Raw genomic sequence first — 25,855 nt, 5'->3', positions numbered from 1 at the left:
GAGGTTTAAGGTGGTTTATACATAGAATAACAGATACCCGGGAGTGAGTTACAGACTGGAATCGAATCAAGGGGTTTAGGGCGGTTTATATATAGAATAACAGATACCCGGGAGTGAGTTACAGACTGGAATCTAATCGAGGGGTTCGGGGTGGTTTATATATAGAATAACATATACCCGGGAGTGAGTTAGAGACTGGAATCTAATCGAGGGGTTCGGGGTGGTTAATATATAGAATAACAGATACCTGGGAGTGAGTTACAGACTGGAATCTAATCGAGGGGTTCGGGCGGGTTTATATATAGAATAACAGATACTTGGGAGTGAGTTACAGACTGGAATCTAATCGAGGGGTTCGGGGTGCTTTATATATAGAATAACAGATACCCGGGAGTGAGTTACAGACTGGAATCTAATCGAGGGGTTCGGGGTGGTTTCTATGTGGAATAACAGATACCTGGGAGTGAGTTACAGACTGGAATCTAATCGAGGGGTTCGGGGTGGTTTATATATAGAATAACAGATACCCGGGAATGTGTTCCACAGTGGAATGTAATCAAGGGGTTCAGGGTGGTTTATATATAAAATAACAGATACCCGGGAGTGAGTTACAGACTGGAATCTAATCGAGGGGTTCGGGGTGGTTTATATATAAAAATAACAGATACCTCGGAGTGACTAACAGACTGGAATCGAATTGAGGGGTTCAGGGTGGTTTATATATAGACTAACAGATCCCCGGGAGTGAGTTACAGACTGGAATCTAATCGAGGGGTTCGGGGTGGTTTATATATAAAATAACAGATACCACGGAGTGACTAACAGACTGGAATCTAATCGAGGGGTTCAGGGTGGTTTATATATCGACTAATAGATACCCGGGAGTGAGTTACAGACTGGAATCGAATCGAGGGGTTCAGGGTGGTTTATACATAGAATAACAGATCCCCGGGAGTGAGTTACAGACTGGAATCTATTCGAGGGGTTCGGGGTGGTTTATATATAGAATAACAGATACCCGGGAGTGAGTTACAGACTGGAATCTAATCGAGGCGTTCGGGGTGGTTTATATATAGAGTAACAGATACCCGGGAGTGAGTTACAGACTGGATTCTAATCGAGGGGTTCGGGGTGGTTTATATATAAAATAACAGATACCCGGGAGTGAGTTACAGACTGGAATCTAATCGAGGGGTTCGGGGTGGTTTATATATAGAATAACAGATACCCGGGAGTGAGTTACAGACTGGAATCTAATCGAGGGGTTCGGGGCGGTTTATATATAGAATAACAGATACCCGGGAGTGAGTTACAGACTGGAATCTAATCGAGGGGTTCGGGGTGGTTTATATATCGAATAACAGATACCCGGGAGTGAGTTACAGACTGGAATCTAATCGAGGGATTCGGGGTGGTTTATATATAGAGTAACAGATACCCGGGAGTGAGTTACAGACTGGATTCTAATCGAGGGGTTCGGGGTGGTTTATATATAGAATAACAGATACCCGGGAGTGAGTTACAGACTGGAATCTAATCGAGGGGTTCGGGGTGGTTTATATATAGAATAACAGATACCCGGGAGTGAGTTACAGACTGGAATCTAATCGAGGGGTTCGGGGTGGTTTATATATAGAATAACAGATACCCGGGAGTGAGTTACAGACTGGAATCTAATCGAGGGGTTCGGGGTGGTTTATATATAGAAAACCAGATACCCGGGAGTGAGTTACAGACTGGAATCTAATCGAGGGGTTCGGGGTGGTTTATATATAGAATAACAGATACCCGGGAGTGAGTTACAGACTGGAATCTAATCGAGGGATTCAGGGTGGTTTATATATAGAGTAACAGATACCCGGGAGTGAGTTACAGACTGGAATCTAATCGAGGGGTTCGGGGTGGTTTATATATAGAATAACAGATCCCCGGGAGTGAGTTACAGACTGGAATCTAATCGAGGGGTTCGGGGTGGTTTATATATAGAATCACAGATACCCGGGAGTGAGTTACAGACTGGAATCTAATCGAGGGGTTCAGGGTGGTTTATATATAGAATAACAGATCCCCGGGAGTGAGTTACAGACTGGAATCTATTCGAGGGGTTCGGGGTGGTTTATATATAGAATAACAGATACCTGGGAGTGAGTTACGGACTGGAATCTAATCGAGGGGTTCGGGGTGGTTTATATATAGAGTAACAGATACCCGGGAGTGAGTTACAGACTGGATTCTAATCGAGGGGTTCGGGGTGGTTTATATATAGAATAACAGATACCCGGGAGTGAGTTACAGACTGGAATCTAATCGAGGGGTTCGGGGTGGTTTATATATAGAATAACAGATACCCGGGAGTGAGTTACAGACTGGAATCTAATCGAGGGGTTCAGGGCGGTTTATATATAGAATAACAGATACCCGGGAGTGAGTTACAGACTGGAATCTAATCGAGGGTTTCGGGGTGGTTTATATATCGAATAACAGATACCCGGGAGTGAGTTACAGACTGGAATCTAATCGAGGGATTCGGGGTGGTTTATATATAGAGTAACAGATACCCGGGAGTGAGTTACAGACTGGATTCTAATCGAGGGGTTCGGGGTGGTTTATATATAGAATAACAGATACCCGGGAGTGAGTTACAGACTGGAATCTAATCGAGGGGTTCGGGGTGGTTTCTATATAGAATAACAGATACCCGGGAGTGAGTTACAGACTGGAATCTAATCGAGGGGTTCGGGGTGGTTTATATATAGAATAACAGATACCCGGGAGTGAGTTACAGACTGGAATCTAATCGAGGGGTTCGGGGTGGTTTATATATAGAATAACAGATACCCGGGAGTGAGTTACAGACTGGAATCTAATCGAGGGGTTCGGGGTGGTTTATATATAGAATAACAGATACCCGGGAGTGAGTTACAGACTGGAATCTAATCGAGGGGTTCTGGGTGGTTTATATATAGAATAACAGATACCCGGGAGTGAGTTACAGACTGGAATCTAATCGAGGGGTTCGGGGGGGTTTATATATAGAATAACAGATACCCGGGAGTGAGTTACAGACTGGAATCTAATCGAGGGGTTCGGGGGGGTTTATATATAGAATAACAGATACCCGGGAGTGAGTTACAGACTGGAATCTAATCGAGGGGTTCGGGGGGGTTTATATATAGAATAACAGATACCCGGGAGTGAGTTACAGACTGGAATCTAATCGAGGGGTTCGGGGGGATTATCTGGTTATTGTGTTCTCTTACCCTGCGACCTGACTATTATGGTCTGTTTTCCCCCTCAGGCTCGCAGCACAGATAATCTGGATGCCCCGGGTGAGCCCCCTCGTTTACAGATCCGGGGAAAAAGTGGGAAAAGGTAACATCACAGCACGGAATGTTGGTGTTAGTATTGTTTTGAATAATATAACAGTAACTGTCGATGATCGATCAGTCATGTGAAATAATCAGCATATGTAGAATGATGAACTCTCCGTGTGCTAAATATTATTCTCAATGCTTCTTTAACTTGCTGAGCGTAATTAGATTCAGCACTAATCAGAGTACGCAAAGCAAAAACTATCGGTCGTTCTTCCCCGAAGGCATGATATGTGAAACTAATGCCCCTGTTCAAAGAACAAAGAACAATACAGCACAGGAACGGGCCCTTCGGCCCTCCAAGCCTGCACCGCTCATGTGTTTCTAACTAGACCATCCGTTTGTATCCCTCTATTCCCAGTCTGTTCATGTGGTTATCTCGATAAGTCTTAAATGATCCCAGCGTGTCCGCCTCAACCACCTTGCTTGGCAGCGCATTCCAGGCCCCCACCACCCGCTGTGTAAAATACGTCCCCCGCATATCTTTATTGAACCTTGCTCCGCTTACCTTGAACTTGTGACCCCTTGTGTTTGTCATTTCTGACCTGGGAAAAAGCTTCCAACTGTTCACCCTATCTGTGCCCTTCATAATTTTATAAACCTCTATTAGGTCACCCCTCATCCTCCGTCTGTCCAGGGAGAACAACCCCAGTTTACCCAATCTCTCATCATAACTAAGACCCTCCATACCAGGCAACATCCTGGTAAACCTTCTCTGCACTCTCTCTAACGCCTCCACGTCCTTCTGGTAGTGCGGCGACCAGAACTGGACGCAGTATTCCAAATGTGGCCTAACCAATGTTCTATGTAACTGCAACATCATATGCCAACTTTTATACTCTATGCCCCATCCAATAAAGTAAGAAGTTGAACAACACCAGGTTAAAGTCCAACAGGTTTATTTGGTAGCAAAAGCCACACAAGCTTTCGGACTGCCATCCAATAAAGGCAAGCATGCCATATGCCTTCTTCACCACCCTCTCCACCTGTGCTGCCACCTTTAAGGATCTGTGGACTTGCACACCCAGATCCCTCTGTGTGTCTATACTCCTGATGGTTCTGCCATTTATTGTATAACTCCCCCCTGCATTAGATCTACCAAAATGCATCACTTCGCATTTATCTGGATTAAATTCCATCTGCCATTTCTCCGCCCAATGTTCCAGCCTATCTATATCCTGCTGTATTCTCTGACAATGTTCATCACTATCCGCAACTCCAGCAATCTTCGTGTCGTCCGCAAACTTACTGATCACACCAGCTACATCTTCCTCCAAATCATTTATATATATCACAAACAGCAGAGGTCCCAGTACAGAGCCCTGCGGAACACCACTAGTCACAGACCGCCAACTGGAGAAAGACCCCTCCACTGCTACCTTCTGTCTTCTATGGCCAAGCCAGTTCTGTACCCATCTAGCTAGTTCACCTTTGATCCTGTGAGATTTAACCTTTTGCACCAGCCTGCCATGAGGGACCTTGTCAAATGCTTTACTAAAATCCATGTAGACGACATCCACGGCCCTTCCCTCGTCAATCATTTTGTCATCTCCTCAAAAAACTCAACCAAATTTGTGAGGCATGACCTCCCTCGTACAAAACCATATTGCCTATCGCTAATGAGTCTATTCAGTTCTAAATGTGTATATACCCTATCTCTAAGAATCTTCTCCAACAATTTCCCTACCATGGATGTCAAGCTCACTGGCCTATAATTACCCGGGTTATCCTTGCTACCCTTCTTAAATAACGGGACCACATTTGCTATCCTCCAATCCTCTGGGACCTCGCCTGTGTCCAATGAAGAAACAAAGATTTCTGTTAGAGGCCCAGCAATTTCATCTCTTGCCTCTCTCAGTAATCTAGGACAGATTCCATATGATGAGGCATCGCAAGAAGCAGCAATGGGAGCTTCTGATTACAATGAACCAATACTTCAGATTTCTGCAAAGCATCTTTGACATCCTTGTATGCTTTCTCACATTCTGTTGTCCAGCCCCATGACTGTTTGACACATAATAAATGATGGAATTGCTTCAATAATGTAGCTAAGATAGGAATAGATTTGCCATAATAATTTACTAATCCTTGAACAGACTTCAGTTGTGTCACATTTGCCAGACGCGGTGCTTCTATAAAAGCGTCCATCTTTTTAGGTGCTTTATGGAGCCCTTTGCTATCAATAATGTGACCCAAATACTGGACTGATATCTGGAAAAAGTCACACTTTTCTTTCTTGATACACAGAGTATGTGCTTGAAAATGTTCCAGTGTTGTTTCTAAATTATTCAAGTTCTCCTGTTCACTGGACCCGGTAGTTAGAATATCATCCAGATAACATCGTACGCCAGCGAGACCACTAAAAACCTGTCAATCTTTGGAATCGGGCTGGTGAGGATGCTATTCCAAAAGGCAATCTTTTATCATGAAAAAGACCTTCATGAGTAACAATGGTAAACAATGGTTGAGATTCAGTGGCTCCAATGCATCAGTAAATATACTTCTGAAAGATCAATCTTGCTGTATTTCTGCCCAACTGATAACCCAGCAAACAAATCTTCAATGAAAGGAAGTGGATATTGATCAGTACACAACAATGGGATTGAGGGCTATAGATAGGCCTAGAGGTAGGGATATGATCAGCGCAACTTGTGGGCCGAAGGGCCTGTTTGTGCTGTGGCTTTCTATGTTCTAACACTGGATTTATGGTTCTTTTAAAACCACCATCTGGTTTCATGACAGGTACAATGGGGGTAACCCAGTCACTCACTGTAACCAGCTCTGTTAACAGGTTGTATTCATTCTTCTTCACTCTTGGGATGAATTGCTTCTGGCACCACTCTTACTTTGAGACTTTTTGGTTGATTATTAAGCTTTATCTTTAGTTTCACTTCAGCTCCCTTCATTGAGCCCAGTGTCCCTTCAAACACACTCTTGTATTTATCCAGTAGGTGTGGTAGGTCTGTTTTGACATCGACCAATCTGTGGACAGCGCTCCAGTTAAGTTTTATCTTCTCCAACCATAGTCTCCCAAGTAGAGGTGGAAAATTACCCAGGACCACACGGAGAGGCTCCTCCACTGTTAGTCCACTCAATTCTACATTGACCATGATGTCACCTTTTAACAGCACAATCTCTTCTCTGTATGCCCTTAAAACCACATCAATTGGTTTTAAAGGAAGTTGTTTGTACAGTGGCACAGTGGTTAGCGCTGCTGCCTCACAGCGCCAGGGACCCGGGTTCGATTCCCGGGGGCACGGTGACACAGTGGTTAGCGCTGCTGCCTCACAGCGCCAGGGACCCGGGTTCGATTCCCGGGGGCACGGTGACACAGTGGTTAGCGCTGCTGCCTCACAGCGCCAGGGACCTGGGTTCGATTCCCGGGGGCACGGTGGCACAGTGGTTCGCGCTGCTGCCTCACAGCGCCAGGGACCCGGGTTCGATTCCCGGGGGCACGGTGGCACAGTGGTTAGCGCTGCTGCCTCACAGCGCCAGGGACCCGGGTTCGATTCCCGGGGGCACGGTGACACAGTGGTTAGCGCTGCTGCCTCACAGCGCCAGGGACCCGGGTTCCATTCCCGGGGGCACGGTGACACAGTGGTTAGCGCTGCTGCCTCACAGCGCCAGGGACCCGGGTTCCATTCCCGGGGGCACGGTGACACAGTGGTTAGCGCTGCTGCCTCACAGAGCCAGGGACCCGGGTTCGATTCCCGGGGGCACGGTGACACAGTGGTTAGCGCTGCTGCCTCACAGCGCCAGGGACCCGGGTTCGATTCCCGGGGGCACGGTGACACAGTGGTTAGCACTGCTGCCTCACAGCGCCAGGGACCCGGGTTCCATTCCCGGCAGCACGATGGCGCAGTGGTTAGCGCTGCTGCCTCACAGCGCCAGGGACCCGGGTTCGATTCCCGGCTCAGGTCACTGTCTGTGCGGAGTCTGCAGGTTCTCCCCGTGTCTGCGTGGGTTTCCTCCGGGTGCTCCGGTTTCCTCCCACAGTCTGAAAGGGTGGTTAGGGTGCATTGGCCGTGATAAATCCTCCCTCAGTGTAACCCAAACAGGCGCCGGTGTGTGGCGACTTCGGGAATTTCACAGTAACTTCATTGCAGTGTTAATGTAAGCCTTACTTGTGACTAATAAATAAACTTTAAACTTTTGCTGGTGTGTATTCTCAGGAATTAAAGATACAGCAGCATCAACATCAACCCCCATCCTAATAAATTGTCCACTTCACCTCAGAATCACCCAGAATCCATGTGATTGACCCTGTCTGGAGAAGGTCTTCAGTTGGAGTTCTTCATCATACTCCTGGACATTCTCTTCTTCACAGTCAGCATTCTTTTTTTTTGTTTTGTAAATTGTTTTTGAAGCTACCCAGATTCTTTCCCTGAATATTGCTCTCAGAGGAAGCTGGTCTGACCCAAGAAGCTTTTGAATGTGACCCACTTTACCACAATCTTGCACTGACTCTCCTTGTTCCAGCATTCACTCACTGAATGGCCCATTTTGGCACATCTGGGACATGCTTGTTGCTGTTTTTGACTTCTTCTGGGCAGTTCCCAACTTGTGAATCTTCATTCCTGCACCAAATTGTGAAGCCTCGTTAGCAGCCGGTTCCAGCGTCACTGTGATTTCTACCCCGCTGTCCTTAAAGTCAGAGCCTGCTCAGTAAGCAATCTTCTTTGGATAGCCTCATTTTGGAGACTGCAAACTTGATGATCTCGAAGGGTATCTTCGAACGACTCATCGAACTCAATGCTGTGCCAACCCTTTTAAAGCTTCCGCAAACTGAGCAACACTTTCTCCTTCCACTTGATTCCTCCGTTGGAATCTGAACCGTTGCTTGATGACCAATTGCTTTGGAGAATGATGCTCTTCAAGGAACTTTGTCAAATCATCACAAGTTTTGGTTCCTGGTTTTGCTGGATGAAAGCAAATTAAAGGTTTTACTTCCTATTGTACTGAGAAAAGCTGGTACGAGCAACCCGTTTGCAATTTTATTCGCCTGTACAAAGTACTGAAGACACTCGGTATCGGAACTCTGTGACGCAATCCCCCATGGATGCGGATTGATCTGCCATTTCTCTCGCAGACACTAGCAACTCAAGACTACTGAGTATATATTTTATAAAAAACATACATAAGAAGAACTAGGAGTCGGAGTCGGCCATCTGGCCCCTCGAGCCTGCTCTTCCATTCAATAAGATCATGGCTGATCTTTTTGTGGGCTCAGCTCCACTTACCCGCCCGCTCACCATAACCCTTAATTCCTTTACTGTTCAAAAATTTATCTATCCTTGCCTTAAAAACATTCAATGAGGTAGCCTCAACTGCTTCACTGGGCAGGGAATTCCACAGATTCACAACCCTTTGTGTGAAGAAGTTCCTCCTCAACTCAGTCCTAAATCTGCTTCCCCTTATTCTGAGGGCATGCCCCCTAGTTCTAGTTTCACCCGCCAGTGGAAACAACTTCCCTGCTTCTATCTTATCTATTCCCTTCATAATCTTATATGTTTCTATAAGACCTCCCCTCATTCTTCTGAATTCCAATGAGTGTAGCCCCAGTCTCCTCAGTCTCTCCTCATAAGCCAACCCTCTCAACTCCAGAATATAACCCAGTGAATCTCCTCTGCACCCTCTCCAGTGCCAGTATATCCTTTCTCAAGTAAGGAGACCAAAACTGTACACAGTACTCCAGGTGTGGCCTCATCAGCACCTTATACAGCTGCAACATAACCTCCCTGTTTTTAAACTCCATCCCTCGAGCAATGAAGGACAAAGTTCCATTTACCTTCTTAATTACCTGCTGCACCTGCAAACCAACTCCTTGAGATTCCTGCACAAGGACACCCAGGTCCCTCTGCACAGCAGCATGCTGCAATTTTTTACCATTTAAATAATAGTCCATTTTGCTGTTATTTTGATTATACTGTCTTCTCAGTTCTGCACTTTTAACACCGGAGATTGTTGACTTGATGTATTTCTATTTCACACAACCCCAGCAAAGTCTCCCTCTCTTCAAATGTGCCAGACACTGCCTGGAACCTCAGCCTTCCCACATCGGAAATAACCCTTCTGTTAAAACCATGTACAGATCTTTCTCTTACCTATCTCCCTGCACTGGCACTTCAATCTTTAATCCTGTTGTATGAGGACCAGCCATTCCTTTCCTTCTGCTCAGGATCTGTTCTCGATGGAACACCATCCCAATTTTCTTTCTGTAATGTCCGAACTATGTTAACGGTTGTGGATTTTAACAGAAAGAAAAGAATGTGGTTTGCACGCCTAGATTCACAGTAACACACAGCAGGTTTATTGAGGAGCTGCTCACTGTGCACTGAGTCAAATAGCAAACTGAAAGTAAAGCAGCAGCCAGTGTAACACCCTAATGACATCACCATCAAGTCACGTGATCAGCTTGTAAAGCAACCTGCAACACCTTTAAATATATAACACCCTCCCGCTCTTTTTCCTTTTTCTTCCTCTGTCCCTCCCCCGCTCTTTATCTCCCATTCTCTTTCCCACATTCTCTCTCTATCTCCTTCTCTCCCCTCCACACTATCCCTCTCTCTGTCTGTCTATCTCTCTCTCTCTCTTGCACTCTCTCTTGTTCTCTCTCTCTCTCTTGTTCTCTCTCTCTCTCTGTCTGTCTCTCTCTCTTGTCCTCTCTCTCTCTCTCTCTCTTGTTCTCTCTCTCTCTCTTGTTCTCTCTCTCTCTCTTGTTCTCTCTCTCTCTCTTGTTCTCTCTCTCTCTCTTGTTCTCTCTCTCTCTCTGTCTGTCTCTCTCTCTTGTCCTCTCTCTCTCTCTCTTGTTCTCTCTCTCTCTCTTGTTCTCTCTCTCTCTCTTGTTCTCTCTCTCTCTCTTGTTCTCTCTCTCTCTCTTGTTCTCTCTCTCTCTCTTGTTCTCTCTCTCTCTCTTGTTCTCTCTCTCTCTCTTGTTCTCTCTCTCTCTCTGTCTGTCTCTCTCTCTTGTCCTCTCTCTCTCTCTCTCTCTTGTTCTCTCTCTCTCTCTTGTTCTCTCTCTCTCTCTTGTTCTCTCTCTCTCTCTTGTTCTCTCTCTCTCTCTGTCTGTCTCTCTCTCTTTCTCCCTCGTAATCCTGTTGTGTTTTGATTTTCCAGACCTTCCATTGTTAAAGGTCATTTTCCGAAGTTGGCCGAATGCGCACATTTCCACTATGACTATGTGGATTTCCGCACTGTGCAGGTACTGACCCCTCCCACTGACCCCACTGACCCCTCCCACTGACCCCACTGACCCCTCCCACTGACCCCTCCCACTGACCCCTCCCACTGACCCCACTGACCCCTCCCACTGACCCCACTGACCCCTCCCACTGACCCCTCCCACTGACCCCACTGACCCCTCCCACTGACCCCACTCACTGACCCCACTGACCCCTCCCACTGACCCCACTGACCCCTCCCACTGACCCCACTGACCCCTCCCACTGACCCCACTGACCCCTCCCACTGACCCCTCCCACTGACCCCTCCCACTGACCCCACTGACCCCTCCCACTGACCCCTCCCACTGACCCCCTCCCACTGACCCCCAGCCACTGACCCCTCCCACTGACCCCACTGACCCCTCCCACTGACCCCTCCCACTGACCCCACTGACCCCTCCCACTGACCCCAGTGACCCCCACACACCGACCCCCTCCCACTGACCCCTTCCACTGACCCCTCCCACTGACCCCACTGACCCCCACACACTGACCCCCAGCCACTGACCCCCTCCCACTGACCCCACTGACCCCCACACACTGACCCCCTCCCACTGACCCCCTCCCACTGACCGCCTCCCACTGACCCCTCCCACTGACTCCTCCCACTGACCCCTCCCACTGACCCCCCCCACTGACCCCACTGACCCCCACACACTGACCCCCTCCCACTGACCCCCAGCCACTGACCCCTCCCACTGACCCCTCCCACTGACCCCTTCCCACTGACCCCTCCCACTGACCCCACTGACCCCTCCCACTGACCCCTCCCACTGACCCCACTGACCCCCACACACTGACCCCCTCCCACTGACCCCCAGCCACTGACCCCTCCCACTGACCCCCTCCCACTGACCCCCTCCCACTGACCGCCTCCCACATCCCCTCCCCCACTCCCATATGGAGACCCTATGGGGGTTTTGGTGTCTCGGGGGGTGATGGGGATCCCAGGGGGCGACGGGGGTCTCTGGGAAGATGGGGGTCTCAGTGGGGCGATGGTGGTCTCAGTGGGGCAATGGTGGTCTCAGGGGGAGATGGGGGTCTCGGGGGGACGATGGGGGTCTCGGGGGGACGATGGGGGTCTCGAGGGGGCGATGGGGGTCTCGGGGGGTGATGGAGGTCTCGGGGTAGATGGTGGTCTCGGGGGGGTGTTGGGGGTCTCGGTGGCGATGGGGCTCCCAGGGGGAGATGGGGGTCTCGGGGGACGATGGTGGACTCGGGGGGAGATGGGGGTCTTGGGGGGATATGGGGGACTCAGAGGAGATGGGGGTCTTGGGGGACGATGGGGGTCTCAGGGGGAGATGGGGGCCTCAGGGGGAGATGGGTGTCTCAGGGGGAGATGGGGTCTTGGGGGAGATAGGGGTCTCGGGGGAAGATGGGGGTCTCAGGGGGAAGATGTGGGTCTCGGGGATGATGGGGGTCTGAGGGGCAGGTGGGTGTCTTGGGGGCTGTTGGGGGTCTCGGGGGGGAAATGTGGGGGAGATGGGGGTCTCAGGGGGAGATGGGCATCTTGGGGGCGATGGGGTCTCGGGGGCAGATGGAGGTCTCGGGGGAAGATGGGGGTCTCAGGGGGTGATGGGGGTCTCTGGGGGCACTGGGTGTCTCGGGGGGGGAGATGGTGGTCTCGGGGGGAGATGGGGGTCTTGGGGAGATGGGGGTCTTGGGGGGAGATGGGGGTCTCTGGAACCGGCTGACTGGAAAACAGCTACTGTTACGCCGCTGTTTAAAAAAGGAAGTCGACAAAAGGCGGGTAACTACAGGCCGGTTAGCTTAACGTCCGTAGTTGGAAGATGCTGGAGTCCATTATTAAAGAGGAAATAACAGAGCACCTGAATAAGAATGGTTCGATCAAGCAGATGCAGCATGGATTCATGAAGGGAAAGTCGTGTTTGACGAATCTACTGGACTTTTATGAAGATGTCACTAGTGCGGTTGACAGAGGGGAACCGGTGGATGTGGTGTTCTTAGATTTCCAGAAGGCGTTCGATAAGGTGCCTCACAAAAGGTTGCTGCAGAAGATTGGGGTACACGGAGTTAGGGGTAAGGTGTTGGCGTGGATTGGGGATTGGCTATCTAACAGGAAGCAGAGAGTTGGGATAAATGGGTGCTTTTCTGGTTGGCAGTTGGTGACCAGTGGCGTGCCGCAGGGATCGGTGCTGGGGCCTCAATTGTTTACCATTTACATAGATGATCTGGAGGAGGGACTGAATCTAGGGTATTCAAGTTTGCTGATGACACGAAGGTGAGTGGGAAAGCGAATTGGTTGGAGGACGCGGAAAGTCTGCAGAGAGATTTGGATAGGCTGAGCGAGTGGGCGAGGATCTGGCAGATGGAATATAACGTTAGCAAATGTGAGGTTATCCACTTTGGAAGAAATAATAGTAAATTGGAATATTATTTAAATGGAGAAAAATTACATCGTGCGACTGTGCAGAGGGACCTGGGGGTCCTTGTGCACGAATCGCAAAAACTCAGTCTGCAGGTGCAGCAGGTGATCAAGAAGGCGAATGGAATGTTGGCCTTTATCGCGAGGGGGATAGAATATAAAAGCAGGGAGGTCTTGCTGCAACTGTACAAGGCACTGGTGAGGCCGCAACTGGAGTACTGTGTGCAGTTTTGGTCCCCTTATTTGCGAAAGGATATATTGGCCTTGGAGGGAGTGCAGAGAAGGTTCACCAGGTTGATACCGGAGATGAGGGGTGTAGCTTATGAGGAGAGATTAAACAGATTGGCTTTGTACTCGTTGGAGTTTAGAAGGATGAGGGGTGATCTTATAGAGACATATAAGATAATGAAGGGGCTGGATAGGGTAGAGGTGGAGAGATTCTTTCCACTTAGAAGGGAAACCAGAACTAGAGGGCACAGCCTCAAAATAAGGGGGGGCCGGTTCAGAACAGAGTTGAGGGGGAACTTCTTCTCTCAGAGGGTAGTGAATCTCTGGAATTCTCTGCCCATTGAAGTGGTGGAGGCTTCCTCGTTGAATATGTTTAAATCACGGGTAGATAGTTTTCTGATCGATAAGGGAATTAGGGGTTATGGGGAGCAGGCGGGTAAGTGGAACTGATTCGCTTCAGATCAGCCATGATCTTGTTGAATGGCGGGGCAGGCTCGAGGGGCTAGATGGCCTACTCCTGCTCCTATTTCTTATGTTCTTATGTCTCGGGGGGTGATGGGGACTCGGAGGGAGATGGGGGTCTCGGGGGGTGCTGGGGGTCTCGGAGGGAGATGGGGGTCTCGGGGGGTGCTGGGGGTCTCGGAGGGAGATGGGGTCTCGGGGGGTGCTGGGGGTCTCGGAGGGAGATGGGGGTCTCAGGGGGAGATGGGGGTCTCAGGGGGGCGATGGGGGTCTCGGGGGGAGATGGGAGTCTCGGGGAGTGCTGGGGTTCTCGGGGGGAGATGGGGGTCCCGGGGGGGCTGGTGGTCACGGGGGGAGATGGAGGTCTCGGGGGAAGATGGGGGTCTCGGGGGGCGATGGGATTTCGGGGGAGATGGGGGTCTCGGGGGGAGAGATGGGGGTCTCGGGGGGAGAGATGGGGGTCTCGGGGGGGGTGATGGGGGTCTTGGGGGGGTGATGGGGGTCTTGGGGGAGATGGTGGTCTCAGGGGGAGATGGGGGTCTCGGGGGTGATGGGGGTCTCGGGGAGATGGGGGTCTCGGGGGGTGATGGGGGTCTCGGGGAGATGGGGGTCTCGGGGGGTGATGGGGGTCTTGGGGGGTGATGGGGGTCTCGGGGGGTGATGGGGGTCTCGGGGGGTGATGGGGGTCTCGGGGAGATGGGGGTCTCGGGGAGATGGGGGTCTCGGGGGGTGATGGGGGTCTCGGGGAGATGGGGGTCTCGGGGGGTGATGGGGGTCTCGGGGAGATGGGGGTCTCGGGGGGTGATGGGGGTCTCGGGGAGATGGGGGTCCCAGGGGGAGAGATGGGGGTCTCGGGGGCTGATGTGGGTCTCGGGGGGTGATGGGGGTCTCGGGGAGATGGGGGTCTCGGGGGGTGATGGGGGTCTCAGGGGGAGATGGGGGTCACGGGGGGTGATGGGGGTCTCGGGGGGTGATGGGGGTCTCGGGGAGATGGGAGTCTCGGGGGGGGAGATGGGGGTCTCGGGGGGAGAGATGGGGGTCTCGGGGGGTGATGGGGGTCTCGGGGGGTGATGGGGGTCTCGGGGAGATGGGGGTCTCGGGGGGGAGATGGGGGTCTCGGGGGGGGGAGATGGGGGTCTCGGGGGGAGAGATGGGGGTCTCGGGGGGTGATGGGGGTCTCGGGGGGGTGATGGGGGTGATGGGGGTCTCGGGGGGTGATGGGGGTCTCGGGGAGATGGGGGTCTCGGGGAGATGGGGGTCTCGGGGGGTGATGTGGGTCTCGGGGAGATGGGGGTCTCGGGGAGGTGGGGGTCTCGGGGAGATGGGGGTCTCGGGGGGTGATGTGGGTCTCGGTGGGGGTGATGTGGGTCTCGGGGGGTGATGGGGGTCTCGGGGGGAGATGGGGGTCTCGGGGGTGATGTGGGTCTCGGTGGGGGTGATGTGGGTCTCGGGGGGAGATGGGGGTCTCGGGGAGATGGGTGTCTCGGGGAGATGGGTGTCTCGGGGGGTGATGGGGGTCTCGGGGAGATGGGGGTCTCGGGGGGTGATGGGGGTCTCGGGGGGAGATGGGGGTCTCGGGGGGTGATGTGGGTCTCGGTGGGGGTGATGTGGGTCTCGGGGGGAGATGGGGGTCTCGGGGGGAGATGGGGGTCTCGGGGAGATGGGTGTCTCGGGGAGATGGGGGTCTCGGGGAGTGATGGGGGTCTCGGGGGGTGATGGGGGTCTCGGGGGGTGATGGGGGTCTCGGGGGGTGATGGGGGTCTCGGGGGGTGATGGGGGTCTCGGGGGGTGATGGGGGTCTCGGTGGGTGATGGGGGTCTCGGGGGGTGATGGGGGTCTCGGGGGGTGATGGGGGTCTCGGGGGGAGATGGGGGTCACGGGGGGTGATGGGGGTCTCGGGGGGTGATGGGGGTCTCGGGGGGAGATGGGGGTCACGGGGGGAGATGGGGGTCTCGGGGGGTGATGTGGGTCTCGGGGGGAGATGGGGGTCTCGGGGAGATGGGGGTCTCGGGGAGATGGGGGTCTCGGGGTGATGGGGGTCTCGGGGGGTGATGGGTGTCTCGGGGAGATGGGGGTCTCGGGGAGATGGGGGTCTCGGGGAGATGGGGGTCTCGGGGAGATGGGTGTCTCGGGGAGATGGGGGTCTCGGGGAGATGGGGGTCTCGGGGGGTGATGGGGGTCTCGGGGGGTGATGGGGGTCTCGGGGGGTGATGGGGGTCTCGGGGAGATGGGTGTCTCGGGGAGATGGGGGTCTCGGGGAGATGGGGGTCTCGGGGGGTGATGTGGGTGGGTCTCGGGGAGATGGGGGTCTCGGGGGGTGATGTGGGTCTCGGGGGAGATGGGGGTCTCGGGGGGTGATGTGGGTCTCGGGGGGAGATGGGGGTCTCGGGGAGATGGGTGTCTCGGGGAGATGGGGGTCTCGGGGAGATGGGGGTCTCGGGGTGATGGGGGTCTCGGGGGGTGATGGGTGTCTCGGGGAGATGGGTCTCGGGAGATGGGGGTCTCGGGAGATGGGGGTCTCGGGGAGATGGGTGTCTCGGGGAGATGGGGGTCTCGGGGAGATGGGGGTCTCGGGGGGTGATGGGGGTCTCGGGGGGTGATGGGGGTCTCGGGGAGATGGGGGTCTCGGGAGATGGGTGTCTCGGGGAGATGGGGGTCTCGGGGAGATGGGGGTCTCGGGGTGATGGGTGTCTCGGGGGGAGATGGGGGTCTCGGGGAGATGGGGGTCTCGGGGTGATGGGTGTCTCGGGGGGAGATGGGTGTCTCGGGAGATGGGGGTCTCGGGGAGATTGGGGTCTCGGGGAGATGGGGGTCTCGGGGAGAGATGGGGGTCTCGGGGGGTGATGGGGGTCTTGGGGGGTGATGGGGGTCTCGGGGAGATGGGGGTCTCGGGGAGATGGGTGTCTCGGGGTAATGGGGATCTTGGCGATGGGGTTTGGGTTTCTCTCTAACTCTCTCTCTCTCTCTGTCGCTCCCACAGTTGGCTCTGGCCTCCCAGCCCACCGACACCAATCAGAACCGAGTGACCGTCAAAGAAGCCATTTTCCTCATTCAGGTCCTCTGTCAGGTACTGAGGCCAATTCCTGAGCAGGGAGGGGTAGGATGGGGGAGGGGGAGGGAGGGAGAGGGAGGACGGAAGGAGGGAGTGGGAGGGAGACAGAGTGCAGTGAGGGTGTGGGGTGGGGAACGTTCAGGGTGTCTGGTTTGATGCTGAGGCCTGACTCCAGTTCCACGCTCAGTCTCTCTCCTCCCATTGCCGTCTGTCTCACTCCCTCTCTCCTCTCTGTATCACCCCCTCCCCCGCACACCCCATCCCCCTCCCCCTCCCCCCCACCGCCCTCCCCTACACCCCCTCACTCCCGCCCCTGCCCACACCCCTCCCTCCCTCCCCCATCCCCCTCCCCCCCCACACCTCCTCCCCCACACTCCACCCCCCTCTCCCCCCCAACCCCTCCCCTTCTCCCCCACACCCCCGACCCCCTCTTCCTCCCCTTCCCCCCGACACCCCCTTCCCCCGACACCCCCTACCCCCCACACCCCCCTCCTCCATCCCCCTCCCCCTCCCCCCCACACCTCCTTCCCCCTCCCCCCACAACCCCTCCCTTCTCCCCCACACCCCGAACCCACTCCTCCTCCCCTTCCCCCTTCCCCCTACACCCCCCACAACCCCCTATCCCCCTCCCCCCACACCTCCTCCCCCTCCTCCCACACCCCCTCTCCCTCCCCCTTCTCCCCCACACCCCCTCACACCTCCCAATCCCTCTCTCTCGCTCTCTATTTCGCACTCTCTCCATCATCACTATTCCCTCCTTTCCTCTCTCGCTCTGCTTCCTCTCACAGGGAAAGGGCTGGCTGGTACGGCGCAGTTATGAGGATTTCCAGACCCTGGACTCACACCTTCACCAGTGTATCTACGACAGGAGGTTCTCCCAACTCTCGGAACTCCCGACATTCCAAACACTCGACAATAACACAGAGGTAACAATATTTCCACATTGCCATATCCCAGTGAGAGTCAGTGTGTGTGGGACCCGTACCCCACTGAGAGTCAGTGTGTGTGGGACCCGTACCCCAGTGAGAGTCAGTGTGTGTGGGACCCGTACCCCAGTGAGAGTCAGTGTGTGTGGGACCCGTACCCCAGTGAGAGTCAGTGTGTGTGGAACCCGTACCCCAGTGAGAGTCAGTGTGTGTGGGACCCGTACCCCACTGAGAGTCAGTGTGTGTGGGACCCGTACCCCAGTGAGAGTCAGTGTGTGTGGAACCCGTACCCCAGTGAGAGTCAGTGTGTGTGGAACCCGTACCCCACTGAGAGTCAGTGTGTGTGGAACCCGTACCCCACTGAGAGTCAGTGTGTGTGGAACCCGTACCCCACTGAGAGTCAGTGTGTGTGGAACCCGTACCCCAGTGAGAGTCAGTGTGTGTGGAACCCGTACCCCAGTGAGAGTCAGTGTGTGTGGAACCCGTACCCCAGTGAGAGTCAGTGTGTGTGGAACCCGTACCCCAGTGAGAGTCAGTGTGTGTGGAACCCGTACCCCAGTGAGAGTCAGTGTGTGTGGAACCCGTACCCCAGTGAGAGTCAGTGTGTGTGGGACCCGTACCCCAGTGAGAGTCAGTGTGTGTGGAACCCGTACCCCAGTGAGAGTCAGTGTGTGTGGGACCCATACCCCAGTGAGAGTCAGTGTGTGTGGGACCCGTACCCCAGTGAGAGTCAGTGTGTGTGGGACCCGTACCCCAGTGAGAGTCAGTGTGTGTGGGACCCGTACCCCAGTGAGAGTCAGTGTGTGTGGGACCCATACCCCAGTGAGAGTCAGTGTGTGTGGAACCTGTACCCCAGTGAGAGTCAGTGTGTGTGGAACCCGTACCCCAGTGAGAGTCAGTGTGTGTGGAACCCGTACCCCAGTGAGAGTCAGTGTGTGTGGGACCCGTACCCCAGTGAGAGTCAGTGTGTGTGGGACCCGTACCCCAGTGAGAGTCAGTGTGTGTGGAACCCGTACCCCAGTGAGAGTCAGTGTGTGTGGAACCCGTACCCCAGTGAGAGTCAGTGTGTGTGGGACCCATACCCCAGTGAGAGTCAGTGTGTGTGGGACCCGTACCCCAGTGAGAGTCAGTGTGTGTGGAACCCGTACCCCAGTGAGAGTCAGTGTGTGTGGAACCCGTACCCCAGTGAGAGTCAGTGTGTGGAACCCGTACCCCAGTGAGAGTCAGTGTGTGTGGAACCCATACCCCAGTGAGAGTCAGTGTGTGTGGAACCCGTACCCCAGTGAGAGTCAGTGTGTGTGGGACCCGTACCCCAGTGAGAGTCAGTGTGTGTGGAACCCGTACCCCAGTGAGAGTCAGTGGTGTGTGGAACCCATACCCCAGTGAGAGTCAGTGTGTGTGGGACCCGTACCCAGTGAGAGTCAGTGTGTGTGGAACCCGTACCCCAGTGAGAGTCAGTGTGTGTGGAACCCGTACCCCAGTGAGAGTCAGTGTGTGGAACCCGTACCCCAGTGAGAGTCAGTGTGTGTGGAACCCATACCCCAGTGAGAGTCAGTGTGTGTGGAACCCGTACCCCAGTGAGAGTCAGTGTGTGTGGGACCCATACCCCAGTGAGAGTCAGTGTGTGTGGAACCCGTACCCCAGTGAGAGTCAGTGTGTGTGGAACCCGTACCCCAGTGAGAGTCAGTGTGTGTGGGACCCATACCCCAGTGAGAGTCAGTGTGTGTGGGACCCATACCCCAGTGAGAATCAGTGTGTGTGGAACCCGTACCCCAGTGAGAGTCAGTGTGTGTGGGACCCGTACCCCAGTGAGAGTCAGTGTGTGTGGGACCCGTACCCCAGTGAGAGTCAGTGTGTGTGGAACCCGTACCCCAGTGAGAGTCAGTGTGTGTGGGACCCGTACCCCAGTGAGAGTCAGTGTGTGTGGAACCCGTACCCCAGTGAGAGTCAGTGTGTGTGGGACCCGTACCCCAGTGAGAGTCAGTGTGTGTGGGACCCGTACCCCAGTGAGAGTCAGTGTGTGTGGAACCCGTACCCCAGTGAGAGTCAGTGTGTGTGGGACCCGTATCCCAGTGAGAGTCAGTGTGTGTGGAACCCGTACCCCAGTGAGAGTCAGTGTGTGTGGAACCCATACCCCAGTGAGAGTCAGTGTGTGTGGACCCATACCCCAGTGAGAGTCAGTGTGTGTGGGACCCATACCCCAGTGAGAGTCAGTGTGTGTGGGACCCGTGCCCCAGTGAGAGTCAGTGTGTGTGGAACCCGTACCCCAGTGAGAGTCAGTGTGTGTGGGACCCGTACCCCAGTGAGAGTCAGTGTGTGTGGAACCCGTACCCCAGTGAGAGTCAGTGTGTGTGGGACCCATACCCCAGTGAGAGTCAGTGTGTGTGGAACCTGTACCCCAGTGAGAGTCAGTGTGTGTGGAACCCGTACCCCAGTGAGAGTCAGTGTGTGTGGAACCCGTACCCCAGTGAGAGTCAGTGTGTGTGGGACCCGTACCCCAGTGAGAGTCAGTGTGTGTGGGACCCGTACCCCAGTGAGAGTCAGTTTGTGTGGAACCCGTACCCCAGTGAGAGTCAGTGTGTGTGGAACCCGTACCCCAGTGAGAGTCAGTGTGTGTGGGACCCATACCCCAGTGAGAGTCAGTGTGTGTGGGACCCGTACCCCAGTGAGAGTCAGTGTGTGTGGAACCCGTACCCCAGTGAGAGTCAGTGTGTGTGGAACCCGTACCCCAGTGAGAGTCAGTGTGTGGAACCCGTACCCCAGTGAGAGTCAGTGTGTGTGGAACCCATACCCCAGTGAGAGTCAGTGTGTGTGGAACCCGTACCCCAGTGAGAGTCAGTGTGTGTGGGACCCGTACCCCAGTGAGAGTCAGTGTGTGTGGAACCCGTACCCCAGTGAGAGTCAGTGTGTGTGGAACCCATACCCCAGTGAGAGTCAGTGTGTGTGGGACCCGTACCCCAGTGAGAGTCAGTGTGTGTGGAACCCGTACCCCAGTGAGAGTCAGTGTGTGTGGAACCCGTACCCCAGTGAGAGTCAGTGTGTGGAACCCGTACCCCAGTGAGAGTCAGTGTGTGTGGAACCCATACCCCAGTGAGAGTCAGTGTGTGTGGAACCCGTACCCCAGTGAGAGTCAGTGTGTGTGGGACCCATACCCCAGTGAGAGTCAGTGTGTGTGGAACCCGTACCCCAGTGAGAGTCAGTGTGTGTGGAACCCGTACCCCAGTGAGAGTCAGTGTGTGTGGGACCCGTACCCCAGTGAGAGTCAGTGTGTGTGGGACCCGTACCCCAGTGAGAGTCAGTGTGTGTGGGACCCGTACCCCAGTGAGAGTCAGTGTGTGTGGGACCCGTACCCCAGTGAGAGTCAGTGTGTGTGGAACCCGTACCCCAGTGAGAGTCAGTGTGTGTGGGACCCGTATCCCAGTGAGAGTCAGTGTGTGTGGGACCCGTACCCCAGTGAGAGTCAGTGTGTGTGGGACCCATACCCCAGTGAGAGTCAGTGTGTGTGGGACCCATACCCCAGTGAGAGTCAGTGTGTGTGGAACCCGTACCCCAGTGAGAGTCAGTGTGTGTGGGACCCGTACCCCAGTGAGAGTCAGTGTGTGTGGGACCCGTACCCCAGTGAGAGTCAGTGTGTGTGGAACCCGTACCCCAGTGAGAGTCAGTGTGTGAGGGACCCGTACCCCAGTGAGAGTCAGTGTGTGTGGGACCCGTACCCCAGTGAGAGTCAGTGTGTGTGGGACCCGTACCCCAGTGAGAGTCAGTGTGTGTGGAACCCGTACCCCAGTGAGAGTCAGTGTGTGTGGGACCCGTACCCCAGTGAGAGTCAGTGTGTGTGGGACCCGTACCCCAGTGAGAGTCAGTGTGTGTGGGACCCGTACCCCAGTGAGAGTCAGTGTGTGTGGGACCCGTACCCCAGTGAGAGTCAGTGTGTGTGGGACCCGTACCCCAGTGAGAGTCAGTGTGTGTGGGACCCGTACCCCAGTGAGAGTCAGTGTGTGTGGGACCCGTACCCCAGTGAGAGTCAGTGTGTGTGGGACCCGTACCCCAGTGAGAGTCAGTGTGTGTGGAACCCGTACCCCAGTGAGAGTCAGTGTGTGTGGGACCCGTACCCCAGTGAGAGTCAGTGTGTGGGGGACCCATACCCCAGTGAGAGTCAGTGTGTGTGGGACCCGTACCCCAGTGAGAGTTAGTGTGTGTGGAACCCGTACCCCAGTGAGAGTCAGTGTGTGTGGGACCCGTACCCCAGTGAGAGTCAGTGTGTGTGGAACCCGTACCCCAGTGAGAGTCAGTGTGTGTGGGACCCGTACCCCAGTGAGAGTCAGTGTGTGTGGAACCCGTACCCCAGTGAGAGTCAGTGTGTGTGGGACCCGTACCCCAGTGAGAGTCAGTGTGTGTGGGACCCGTACCCCAGTGAGAGTCAGTGTGTGTGGGACCCGTACCCCAGTGAGAGTCAGTGTGTGTGGGACCCGTACCCCAGTGAGAGTCAGTGTGTGTGGGACCCGTACCCCAGTGAGAGTCAGTGTGTGTGGGACCCGTACCCCAGTGAGAGTTAGTGTGTGTGGGACCCGTACCCCAGTGAGAGTCAGTGTGTGTGGGACCCGTACCCCAGTGAGAGTCAGTGTGTGTGGGACCCGTACGCCAGTGAGAGTCAGTGTGTGTGGAACCCGTACCCCAGTGAGAGTCAGTGTGTGTGGGACCCATACCCCAGTGAGAGTCAGTGTGTGTGGGACCCGTACCCCAGTGAGAGTCAGTGTGTGTGGGACCCGTACCCCAGTGAGAGTCAGTGTGTGTGGTACCCGTACCCCAGTGAGAGTCAGTGTGTGTGGGACCCGTACCCCAGTGAGAGTCAGTGTGTGTGGGACCCGTACCCCAGTGATAGTCAGTGTGTGTGGGACCCGTACCCCAGTGAGAGTCAGTGTGTGTGGGACCCGTACCCCAGTGAGAGTCAGTGTGTGTGGGACCCGTACCCCAGTGAGAGTCAGTGTGTGTGGAACCTGTACCCCAGTGAGAGTCAGTGTGTGTGGGACCCGGACCCCAGTGAGAGTCAGTGTGTGTGGAACCTGTACCCCAGTGAGAGTCAGTGTGTGTGGAACCCGTACCCCAGTGAGAGTCAGTGTGTGTGGGACCCGTACCCCAGTGAGAGTCAGTGTGTGTGGAACCCGTACCCCAGTGAGAGTCAGTGTCTGTGGGACCCGTACCCCAGTGAGACTCAGTGTGTGTGGAACCTGTACCCCAGTGAGAGTCAGTGTGTGTGGAACCCGTACCCCAGTGAGAGTCAGTGTGTGTGGGACCCGTACCCCAGTGAGAGTCAGTGTGTGTGGAACCCGTACCCCAGTGAGAGTCAGTGTGTGTGGGACCCGTACCCCAGTGAGAGTCAGTGTGTGTGGGACCGGGACCCCAGGGAGAGTCAGTGTGTGCTGATCGCTGTGGCAGGGTTTAGTGAGGGATTTTCACGCTGACAGTTGTTCCCTCTCTCTCCCAGCTGATCCACAATGTGTTAGCAGAATACCTCAGCAGATTCACTAACATTGCCGATAATAAAATCAACTGTGGCCCTGTCCTCACGTGGATGGAGGTGAGTGCTCGAGAGAGGAACATTATCCAATCTATCCTCTCACCTTAACATTCACCACCCTTAATTTCTCTGTCTCTCTCTGTCTCTCTCTGTCTCTCTTTGTCGCTCTCTGTCTCTCTCTCTCTCTCTCCATGTCTCTCTTTCTCTCTCCCTGTCTCTCTGTCTCTCTCTCTGTCTCTCTCTGTCTCTCGCTGTCTCTCTTTGTCGCTCTCTGTCTCTCTCTCTCTCTCTCCATGTCTCTCTTTCTCTCTCCCTGTCTCTCTGTCTCTCTCTCTGTCTCTCTCTCTCTGTCACTCTCTCTCTCTGTCACTCTGTCTATCTCTCTCTCTCTCCGTCTCTCCGTCCCTCGGTGTGTCTCTCCGTCTCCGTCTCTCTCTCTCTCTCTGTCTCCGTCTGTCTCTCTCTGTCTCACTCTGTCTCTCTCTCTCTCTCCCTCTGTCCCTCTCTCTCTCTCTGTCTCTCTCTCTCTGTTTCTCTTCGTCTCTCTCTGTCTCTCCCTGTCTCTCTCTGTCTCTCTCTGTCTCTCTCTGTCTCTCCCTCTGTCTGTCTCTGTCTGTCTCTCTCTGTCTCTCTCTGTCTCTCTCTCTATCTGTCTCTCTCTCTCTCTGTCTCTCTCTCTTTCTCTCTCTCTCTCTCTGTCTCTCTCGCTCGCTGTCTCTCTGTCTCTCTCTGTCTCTCTCCGTTTCTGTCTCTCTCTCCTTGTCTTTGTCTCTCTCTCCCTCTCTCTGTCTCTCTCTCTCTCCGTTTCTGTCTCTCTCTCCCTGTCTTTGTTTCTCTTTCTCTCTCTGTCTCTGTCTCTCTCTATGTCTCTCTCCCTCTGTCTCTCTCTCTCTGTCTCTCTCTCTGTCACTCTCTCTCTCTTTGTCCCACACTCTCTCTCTCTCTGTCCCTCTCTCTTTCTCTCTGTCCCTCTCTCTGTCCCTCTCTCTTTCTCTCTGTCCCTCTCTCTGTCTCTCTCTCTTTCTCCCTCTGTCTCTCTCTCTCTCTGTCTCTCTCTGTCCCTCCCTCTCTCTGTCCCTCTCTCTCTGTCTCTCTCTCTGTCTCACTCTGTCTCTCTCTCTCTCTCTCTCTTTCTGTCTTTCTCTCTCTGTCTCTCTATCTCCGTCCCTCTGTCTATCGGTCTGTCTCTCCGTCTCTGTCTGTCTGTCTCTCTCTCTCTCTCTCTCTCTCGGTCGCTCTCTGTCTCTCTCTGTCTTCCTCTGTCATCTCGCTCTCTCTATCTGTCTCTCCCTCTGTCTCTCTCTTTCTCTCTCTGTCTCTCTCTCTCTCTCTCTCTGTCTCTCTGAATCTCTCTCTCTCTCGCTCTATCCCTCTCTGTCTCTCTCTCTCCCCGTCTCTCTGAATCTCTCTCTCTCTCTCTCTGAATCTCTCGGTCTCTCTCGGTCTCTCTCGGTCTCTCTCTGTCTCTCTCTGTCTCTCCCTCTGTCTGTCTCTGTCTGTCTCTCTCTCTGTCTCTATCTCTCTGTCTCTCTCTGTCTCTCTCTCTCTTTCTCTCTCTCTCTCTCTGGCTCTCTCTCTCTCTCGCCTGTTGTCTCTCTGTCTCTCTCTTTCTGACTGTCTCTGTCTGACTGTCTCTCTCTCTCTCTCTCCGTTTCTGTCTCTCTCTCCCTGTCTTTGTCTCTCTCTCCCTCTCTGTCTCTGTCTCTCTCTCCGTTTCTGTCTCTCTCTCCCTGTCTTTGTTTCTCTCTCTCTCTCTCTCTGTCTCCGTCTCTCTCTATGTCTCTCTCTCTGTGTCTCTCTCTCTCTGCCTCTCTCTGTCACTCTCTCTATCTCTTTATCTGTCTCTGTCTCTGTCTCTCTGTCTCTCACTCTTTGTCCCACTCTCTCTCTCTCTGTCCCTCTCTCTGTCTCTCTCTCTCTCTGTCCCTCTCTCTTTCTCTCTGTCCCTCTCTCTGGCTCTCTCTCTTTCTCCCTCTGTCTCCCTCTCTCTCTCTCTGTCTCTCTCTGTCCCTCTCTCTCTGTCCCTCTCTCTCTGTCTCTCTCTCTCTGTCTCTCTCTCTCTCACTCTGTCTCTCTCTCTCTCTTTTTGTCTTTCTCTCTCTGTCTCTCTATCTCCGTCCTTCTGTCTCTCGGTCTGTCTCTCTCTCTCTCTCTCTCTCTGTCTCTCTGAATCTCTCTCTCTCTCTCTCTCTATCCCTCTCTGTCTCTCTCTCCCCGTCTCTCTGAATCTCTCTCTCTCTCTCTGAATCTCTCTCACTCTCTCTCTGTCTCTCTCTTTCTCTCTCTCTGTCTCTCTGTCTCTCCCTCTCTCTTTCTCTCTGTCTCTCTCTGTCTCCCTCTGTCATCTCGGTCTCTCTCTCTCTCTCTCTCTGAATCTCTCTCTCTCTCTCTCTCTCTATCCCTCTCTGTCTCTCTCTCCCCGTCTCTCTGAATCTCTCTCTCTCTCTCTGAATCTCTCTCGCTCTCCCTCTGTCTCTCTCTCTCTCTGTCCCTCGGTCTGTCTCTCCGTCTCCGTCGCGCTCTCTCTCTCTGTCTCGCTGTCTCTCTCTGTCTCTCTGTATTATCTCCGTCTCTCTATCTCTCTGTCTCTCTCTCTCTCTCTGTGTATCTGCCTCTCTCTCTCTCTCTTTCTCTGTGTCTCTGCCTCTCTCTCTCTCTCTGTCTCTCTCTCTCTGTGTCTCTCTCTCTCTCT

The 25,855-nt window shown here is 54.1% G+C and overlaps 1 protein-coding gene across 1 annotated transcript in view; it reads left to right on the top strand.

The window, feature by feature from the left end:
• LOC144488532 (rho GTPase-activating protein 32-like) overlaps positions 1-25,855 on the top strand; it is a gene marked incomplete at its 3' end in the record, with an annotated part of 73,267 nt that overhangs the window by 37,243 nt on the left and 10,169 nt on the right. The window contains exons 2-6 of the mRNA XM_078206586.1: positions 3,299-3,372; positions 10,488-10,572; positions 16,651-16,737; positions 17,511-17,648; positions 23,131-23,223. Of these exons, the coding sequence (XP_078062712.1) occupies positions 3,299-3,372; positions 10,488-10,572; positions 16,651-16,737; positions 17,511-17,648; positions 23,131-23,223 (477 nt within the window). The remainder of the gene's footprint in view (positions 1-3,298; positions 3,373-10,487; positions 10,573-16,650; positions 16,738-17,510; positions 17,649-23,130; positions 23,224-25,855) is intronic.

This window comes from Mustelus asterias, unplaced genomic scaffold (assembly GCF_964213995.1).
Source record: "Mustelus asterias unplaced genomic scaffold, sMusAst1.hap1.1 HAP1_SCAFFOLD_1638, whole genome shotgun sequence".
Taxonomy (NCBI): domain Eukaryota; kingdom Metazoa; phylum Chordata; class Chondrichthyes; order Carcharhiniformes; family Triakidae; genus Mustelus; species Mustelus asterias.
Note: the sequence above shows the minus strand (reverse complement) of the source record. Positions and strands in the feature narration are given on the sequence as shown.